We start from the raw sequence: 9,041 nt of genomic DNA, 5'->3' as shown, positions 1-9,041 counted from the left end.
AAGTATAAATTATAATCTATGCTATCTCAAGGGAACTGACATGGAGTTAATAAGCTATTATTCTTGCACAAGAAAAGTGCATTAAACAAGTGGTGGATATCATCATATAATGTGCTTTCTTATGATTTAAGCTATAAGTGCTTTCGGGGTTAAAATGAAAGAGATAATATATACAGTAGAGGAATCATTTAAAAGTCACAGTTATTTGATTTAGGTCTAAAATGTAGCTACAATTGTATTTGGTAAATGGAATTGAAGAGGACACTTCAATTTAGGAAGCGTGGAAAGTACAGAAATAAGAGAACAAAGATCTAAGTAAAACTGTGGAAGAAAAATCATTGTGGGCTTTAGTATTATATTGATGTGAGACTAGTGTTAACATTTAAGCTAGGTCTGTTAACTTTATATGTATAATTAAGAGGAGACTGGATAGTTTTAGACTTCTGTTAGATCTCTTACAATTGTCTAAAAAAAATTTGTGGCATGTATGTTTGTACGTGTGTGAGTATTAGTGTATCTGTATATGTATAAAAATGTGTGTTTCTGGGGAAAGGATTTCTAAGTTTTTATTCTAGTCTCAGAGAAATGTAAGGTTCCTCCCTAACTATGCAAACCAGTGGTATAAAGCTTGAGACCTTAAAGATTTTAAGATTGTACTTTTTGGGGGATCATAAACATCAGTTCTCAGGATTTGTGCAATAAATATATTAAGGCAGTACAAAGAAGATGCTGTTCTCTGTCAATGATATTTTATTTGAAGAAGATCACCATAATAGTTCTTTCTAAGAGTAGTGAGAATACAACAGCTTCGAGAAAATTAAATTATAAACTATATAAAATTCAAGTCTTTAACAAGGCCTATCCTTTGAAAATTCCTTATTTTTTGATTAAGATCCTTGCAATCAACCTCTTAAAAGCTCCCTTTACATCTTTGTTTCTAAGTGTGTAGATAAGAGGGTTCAACATGGGTGTGATAATTCCATAGAAAAGAGATACCATCTTTCCCCGGTCTTTGGAGGCAGGGGATGGTGGTTGCAGATACATGTAGATAGCAGTGCCATAAAAAAGTGACACCACAATTAAATGGGAGCCACACGTCCCAAATGCCTTTCGCCGACCTTCAGCAGACTGTATTCTCAACACTGCTTGGACAATAAAAGCATATGATATAAGGATGAGTGTCACAGGTATTAGAAGGAATAGCACACTGATGAAGAACAGTTCAGCCTCATTTGCTGTTGTGTCAGCACAGGACAACTTGAGCAGTGCAGGGACTTCACAGAAGAAGTGATCCACTTCTTTGTGACCACAAAGTGGCATCTGAAGGGTCCAAGTGGACTGCAATACTGAGTTGCTGAAGCCACTAATCCAGGATGCAGCTGCCAACTGGAGGCAGAGCTTTTGGTGCATGATAACTGAGTAATGGAGAGGCCGACAAATAGCTACAAACCTATCAAAGGACATGACGGCCAGGAGAAGACATTCAGTGGAGCCCAAGGCCAGGAAAATGAAAAGTTGGGCCACGCAGCCGCCATAACTAATTACCTTTCTGTTGCTGCATATGTTCACCAGCATTTGTGGAACTGTACTTGTGGTGTAGCAAAGGTCCAAGAGTGAGAGATTGGTAAGAAAAAAATACATGGGGGTATGGAGTTTAGGATCCAGATGTGACACAAGAATTATTGCCAGATTGCCAAAGATAGTTAAGATATAGGAAAACAGGAACATCACAAAGAGTGGAAACTCTAGCCATGGTCGATCTGAGAAACCTAACAGAATGAACTCCTGTGGGACACTCTCATTTACCCTATTCATGTTAAAGAGTTCGACTCTTGGTTCCCTAAAATGTAAAAAGTGACTATGTTAATAAACACATATTTATTGACTATGTCAGTTAGCTATAATCATTTCACTAGCAATTTACATAAATTTACAGACTGATGCTATTAATAATGTGAAAAATACATTGATAAGAATATAAATATTTATCTGTCCTAGTATTTCAAAAGTGTTTATATATTTGTAGCAGCATATTAGCAAAGTGAATTTCAAGAATTTTAAGGCATATTTTCAGTTTCCACATTCATAGAATTTATCCTTTGATATGTTAAAGTTTTATAAATGCATTTTTCACATTCCTTCTACCTGGAATCTACTATTAGGTAGGTGTAGATACAGTTCCTGCCATTTGAATTCATTCTAATTTCTCATCAATGCCAGCGAGATTTCCTGGTTGTGGGAATCAGTTAAAATTGCTTAAGCCCCACCTCTCATTACTCACTCCCCCCACCCCAAAACAATGTAGGCAGTATCTAGTAAGTTACCACAAACAATTTAAGGAGACATATCCTTTCAGTCATAGAATTTGTATAAGATTATTTAATAACATGATATTTGAAGTTGACAGGCCTGGACTTAATTAGGTACATTGCATAACATTGGAATGTTTCTTATCCTCTGATCTGCAGGCTTCTCATTTGTAAAATGAATATGGTATAGTTATCATCTCTCATTTGCAGGGGATGCATTCCAAAACCCTCGGTGGATGTTTGAAACCACACATAGTACCAAACCCTGTACACTCTGTTTTTTCCTATGCATACATATCTATGATAAAGTTTAATTTGTAAATTAGGCACAGTAAAAGATTAACAACAACTAATAACAAAATAGAACAATTATAGCAATATACTGTAATAATAAAGTTATGTGGCTGTGTTATTTTTCTCTCTCAAAATACCTTATTGTACTATACTCACCCTTCCTGTAATCTGTCCCTCTGATAACTGAGATGGCTAAGTGACTAATGGCCAGGTAGCATACACAGCACGAACACGCTGGACAAAGGGATGATTCACATCCCAGTGGTAACTGAGCTGGGCAACACAAGATTTCATCATGCTACTCAGAATGGCACAAATTTAAAACTTATGAATCATTTATTTCTGGAATTTTCATTTAATATTTTCAAACTGCAGTTGACTGTGTATAACTGAAACCATAGAAAGCAAAAAAGCAAACAAGGGAGGACTACTGTAATGCTTTTCTAAGTTGTCTTGATGTAAAGCATAAATAATGTGAGGCATAAATGCACACTGCTTAGCCTGGACTCTGGCCGTTAGAAATGGAGGTGTGTAGATGAAAGGAACTATAGTGATCCAAGGTCTAAAGTGCTCAGGGAAGAATTACTTATGATTTTTAGAATTTTAAATTTCCTGGAGTTACTAATGGAAATGGCTCTGCCTGTTAAAATTCAACTTCCTATTCCCTTTACAACCCCCAAACCATCAACCCCAACAATAGGGGTCCTAGTAATCATCTGATGTGAAGTACAAATGTGATCTTTACTGTAAATTGCCTAGTACTGTGCCTGGAACATAGAAGAACGGCTGTGTCGGTGAAAGTACAACAGTGATACAGGAACTCTGATGCTTTGAGCAGAGGCTATTCAGAGCCCTAAATTCCCCGGAGGGACTAATATGTCAACTCCACTAGCTAAACATTTATTTACCCCAAGGAAATCTTAATGGGCATTCTAAATTATTTTATTATTTTGTCAATATCAACATATCTATTTTTCAATTTCATCAATACTCATCAAAATGTTAGAATGTGTATTTTCATTTTTTTTACTTATTCTAGAACTATTACTTCCCTAAAAAAAAAGTCTCCGTGCTCTCATCTAAAAAGAAATTTGAGATATATAATCGTGTATATGGACAGGAAATGATGTTCAAATATATCTTTGAGTAAAAAAAGGAAGTTATGAACATTTGTATAGCGTGATTTCATCCGTTTAAGAAAGGGAATATTTGCGATGGCTCATGCCTGTAATCCTAGCACTCTGGGAGGCCAAGGTGGGAAGATGCCTCAAGGGCAGGAGTTCAAGACCAGCCTGAGCAAGAGTGAGACCCCCGTCTCTACTAAAATTAGAAAGAAATTAGCAGGACAACTAAAATTATATAGAAAAAATTAGCCGGGCATGGTGGTGCATGCCTGTAGTCCCAGCTACTCAGGAGGCTGAGGCAGAAGGATTGCTTGAGATCAGGAATTTGAAGTTGCTATGAGCTAGGCTGATGCCACAGCACTCTAGCCTGGGCAACCGAGCAAGACTTTGTCTCCAAAAAAAAGAAAAAAAGGGAATATAACATAATATTAGTATAATGTAATATTATACATGTAAAACAATATATAAATAAAAAGCTACCTTGAAGAATACCAAAGAAAGTATTACTCCTGGAAAATGGAGATGACAGAGAGGAAAGCAGACTTTACTTATAAATTTACCTGTTTTTTGTTCTAATTTTTCCTAAGCAGACATTACTTTTGTAATATTTTTTAAATGACCCCACTCACCAATTTATTCTGTGTTCTACTCTCGGACTAGCATTGCTTTAGTTAAGACTTTGATCCCCATGAATATGCAAATCTTTATAAGAAATTTAACTTTTTTTAACTTTTAATACTTCCTTAAAATTCATTCTCAGTCTACAAGGAGCTTTTCTAAAGGATGGAGTGTGGAAGCATTTTGTATCTTATGGGCAAAAATTATATATTGCCAAGGACCGCAGGAATCAGGCAAACTGAATAAATGGCATCAGTAAAGAGAGATTTCACATACTCCACAATTTCCTTGATTTGCACACACATTGAACAGAACCCTTCAAGTTCATATTATTGGGATGACTCAAATGGCCCAGTTCATCCAGGACTGCCAAGTGTACTCTTGCTGTCTTGACATAGTTACTATTAGAATCATTTCCATTCTCAGAAGTGTCCCTGCTTGGATAAATTATAAGGACTCCCTTTATATTATTGCTCAGCGGTTCTCTCACCATTGAGGACATTGCATGTGTTTTCTCCTCTAATACGGGTCAGTGGCCTTTTCTGACCAGGCCCTTTATCTGGCTTTTCTTCTTAAAACTCAGCCAGCAGACTGCCTCACCAAGAACCCCTCTGAGCTGAAGATTACAGAAGAGAGAATCAGTTAACTCCTTTTAAATCAATTGAAGCCTTCTTTCTGAGATTCAGTACTTACAAAAGTAATAAACTGCTTTGTCATCAATATAATATATTAGTCTGTCCTTTTGTATGTATTTAATAATGTTCCCTCATGTTCTGTAGTCAGGGCACAAGGAAGGGGGAAAATATTTATCACTCTACAGGAAGCACGGGAACAGAATAACAATGATAGAGACAGAAAGCAATGAGGGGAGGAAACTCGGGAAATTTCAGAGCACTGAATTCTCATATTCTGCTTTGGTCAGTTTTTTGCATGTTTTTCTACTTTCCAAATACATAGTAACTTCAAATATTTATCCACTCTTAAAAGAATATCTTTAGATTAAATAGTTGTGGTATCATTTTGTATTTTTGAAATTTTAAGTAATTTGAATTCTGATTCACATCCCTAATTTTAGGATTGAAGCATTTGTTGATAACTAAAAACAAAATAAAACAAAACAAAAACTAGAAAGTCCTTATCTGCATCTCTAGGATTATATCAGATAAGCTACTGAGTACTTACCTGTTAACACTTGCTCCAATTGCTTGCAATTGTGGCTAATATCGTAAAGGCTGTAGTAGATTTCTCTGCTTTCCAATAAAACTACATTGCCAGCATCTCCAGATAACATTTTTCTCATTTTGAACAGCAATGTTCAATTGGACAACAAAACAATGCATTTGAATTTTGTGAGACACCAAGCAGATCAGAAAGAGAACATAGCAACTGGATTAAAACAGAAGTTGATGGAAGAAAATTTAGAAAGTTGCTCATGGGATCTTTATAATATTTTTATCTGTGATCACCTCAAAATATTTTAATCTCTAGTTTAAAATACTTGACTAGATAAATGTACATCATTACCTCCTTTTTTACCTGTGTATTGGTTGATCTTGTATCTGTCATCTCCCTCTTGAATTTTTGCATTCTATACCTGAGCTTATTCAAAAGGATGAGGTTCAACAGAGTCTTGGAAGCATCTTTTTAAGCTACACCATGAAAAGAACACTGAGACAAGAGAGATAACAAGAGTTTTAGTCCCAGATCTGCCACTAAGTCATTGTATAATTGGGCAAGTTAGTTAATAGCTTTGAATGTGAGTTTTATCTTCCGTAAATTATGGGACTACTATTTTCCTTTCAGCATAAAACGTGTTTACTTTTATGTTTTCTCAAATAATTTCATATCCCTATAAGATAGATTTCCAAATACCATCTTTTTGCTGGAATGTAAGGATGAATAATAGGAGTCATTTTTTCATATATCTGATCCATTATAGATCGGCTTTGCAATGCAAGGAAGTCTGTAAAAAAAAAAACTTCCCAGTTCGTAAAAAATTAATTTTGTAGGCAGAAACCTGAATTTACATGATCAAAGAAATTAAATTATTTTCCCAGCATGCTAGAGCTTATAAGTAGCAGACTGAAGATTAGAACCAAAGACTGACTTGCTGTACAAGTTCATATTTCCCATGGAGATTACAGACATACTCAAAATAACATTATACATAAAAATAAGACATACAGAAGCTGAAGCTGAATAAGTCCAATTTTTCCTAGCAGATAATTTGATCTTTGCTAAAATCTGAATTATAAACAAACTATTAAATGAGTGCTTATAACACTCAAATTTTAATGTAATTTTATTTAATAATTTTTAGATATGTATTTTACTTACCTCCATTTTAAATATTAGAGATAGATCAATTTATTTTTATGTCCAAGGAGCCTCGAGTTCAAATAGGACTAATTTAAAGTGCATAGATACAACATCTTCATGTACTATTTAGTTGTATAATTGATTCATGAAATTTATTCTACTTCTTTTAATTCCACTTAGTATGCAGCAAGTCATGAAGTCTCCATTCAAAGTTAATTAGACAGTAAGGATGAAATATTGCAGATGACCAAAATGTGGTGTGCTGGCATCATATCACTTGGATTTTAGGTTATCAACTGCTATTTTCAGAGATTTTTTTTCCAGTCCATTTTGCAAAGCAGATAACAGTATTTTCTCTATCAAATCTTGATGTATATTTTGGTCTCTAGCAGAAATCTCAATCACTGAATTGCAAAACTCTCCCCCCACAGTTTATAGTAGTTAACCATATACCCAATGGGAAGAGAGAGGGAGGAGATCTCTATGAAGTGAGATCACTCTTTCATCACTGATTTGCTTAGCAAAATCCTTTCTCTATGGACTGAATCTTCAACTTTTTCTAATACAAAGGAATGACAATAGGGACTAGAATACAGTATCAAAGAAAAAGGTGAATTTTGTGCTATTGAATTAGGATGAATTTTCTTTTGTAAACTATTCAATGAATTCTCTAAAACCACTTAATTACTTACATCAGGAAGAAATTCTTTATTTCATATGTAAATTCTTTAAGATGTCATTTGAGGTCATGTCATAAAGCCTTTGATTTCTACATAAGAAAATAGACCACTATTTATCTTAAGAAAATTGTTTATTAATTTGGTTTATGAAATATTTTACATAAAATAGCTTTTTAAAAAATTATTGTACCACCAATATTTCCAGTATATCCTTTCTTTCATGAATTTCAAGTTTTCAGTCTTAGTTACAAAGGTCTTCCTCATCTCAGGTTATATATTGCCCGTTACATTGCCTGGTTTAAAATTTATTTATAGTACAGTATTTAATTTAACTAGAATATATTTTTTATTTTTATATGCTGTAATATGCAGATTCATTTCAATTTTTTCTGGATAGAAAAATTTGGGAGACATATATTTATAATTCTGGAAAAAAGATTTGGTATCTTTTAAATTTTTTTAAAATCTTTTAACAAATTTGAAAAAAAAAACCTACAAACAGCCCAGTAGGAAAATGACAAATTGTATAAGCAGCTTAGAGAATAGCAAATCCAAATGACCAATAGATATAAGAAAATATGCTATTGGTTCTCAAATAGGGAAGGATATATTAAAGTATGATGATAAAGCTCTCCGTATTCACCAGGTTGGAACAAAAGGAGAACTGAATTCTATTGTTAATGTGGATGAAGGGAAAAGGCTGCTCATAGATTACTGGTGGCTATTTAAAGTGTTACAGGCTTTCTGAAGAGAAGTATGTTAACAGTTTCTAAAAAACTACACATATTCTCAACCTAGCATTGTCATTTCTAAGACTCTTTCCCATGGAAAGGAAACTATGTAAGGACAAATTGACAATGATGTTCATTGTAGAAATATGTTAATGGCCAAAGATGAAGAAAAATACAGCTTTTTAATAGATAATCATTTAAATAATTAATATATTCACTGACTAGAACAATATGCATCCATCTAAAACTAAGGAATTATACCTCTCACAGATCCTAAATTATGGCTGAATGAGCTAATAAAGAAGCACAAAAATGTACAAAACATGGCCCCAGTTTTATAAAACTGATGACATAATATGAAAGTTTCACTTTTGTTCATTTTTGGGTCTTTTTGTTGTTGTCCTTTTTTTTTTTTTTTAACTATTGCCCGAAAAGTTGTGTGCCTTCCTTCTTACCACTAGGACTTATTTTTCAGAAATCTACTTATAGCATAGATCTCTTCTTTTGCTTGTAAGGAACTTCTGGAACAACCTGATTTCATTTGTTACTCTCTGAACATCTGACTTTTTTAAATGGAAAACATATTGAATATTAGATCCAAATTCTAGGCCAGGTATGGTGGTGCATGCCTGTGTGTGTATGTGTGTGTGTGTGTGTGTGTGTGTGTCTATACACACACAAACATACACAGACATGTTTATTTATAAATTTTCTGAGGCATTTGTAAGTTGTGGACATTATGGCCCCTGCCCCTAAATGCTTCACAGTGTATGTCCTAAAAACAGGGACATTCTCATAATAAGTACATTTCCAGCACACCCATCAGAATCAAAAATTCACACTGATGCAATACTACCATCCAGTCTATACACCACATTCGAATTTTGACAATTGCCCTAAGAATGTCCTTTATAATCACTTTTTTCTTTTTGGTCTAGGATCCAACTCAAAATTATGTGTTGCATT

The 9,041-nt window shown here is 34.1% G+C and overlaps 1 protein-coding gene across 1 annotated transcript; it reads right to left on the bottom strand.

Moving 5' to 3' along the window:
* Positions 1–876: 876 nt before the first annotated feature.
* On the bottom strand, positions 877–1,815 carry LOC138399074 (olfactory receptor 2B2). The gene has a single exon (XM_069493565.1). The coding sequence runs from the start codon at positions 1,813–1,815 to the stop codon at positions 877–879; it is 939 nt and encodes a 312-aa protein (XP_069349666.1).
* Between the last annotated feature and the right edge of the window lie 7,226 nt (positions 1,816–9,041).

The sequence above is a fragment of the Eulemur rufifrons genome, chromosome 18, assembly GCF_041146395.1.
Source record: "Eulemur rufifrons isolate Redbay chromosome 18, OSU_ERuf_1, whole genome shotgun sequence".
In the NCBI taxonomy this organism is placed as follows: Eukaryota; Metazoa; Chordata; class Mammalia; order Primates; family Lemuridae; genus Eulemur; species Eulemur rufifrons.
The sequence above is the reverse complement of the archived record's forward strand: the minus strand, read 5'-3'. Positions and strand labels throughout refer to the sequence as shown.

What these genes read in the sequence shown, in the direction of transcription:
- LOC138399074 (XM_069493565.1), bottom strand. Translation starts at nt 1,815, where the DNA reads ATGAATAGGGTAAATGAGAGTGTCCCACAGGAGTTCATTCTGTTAGGT.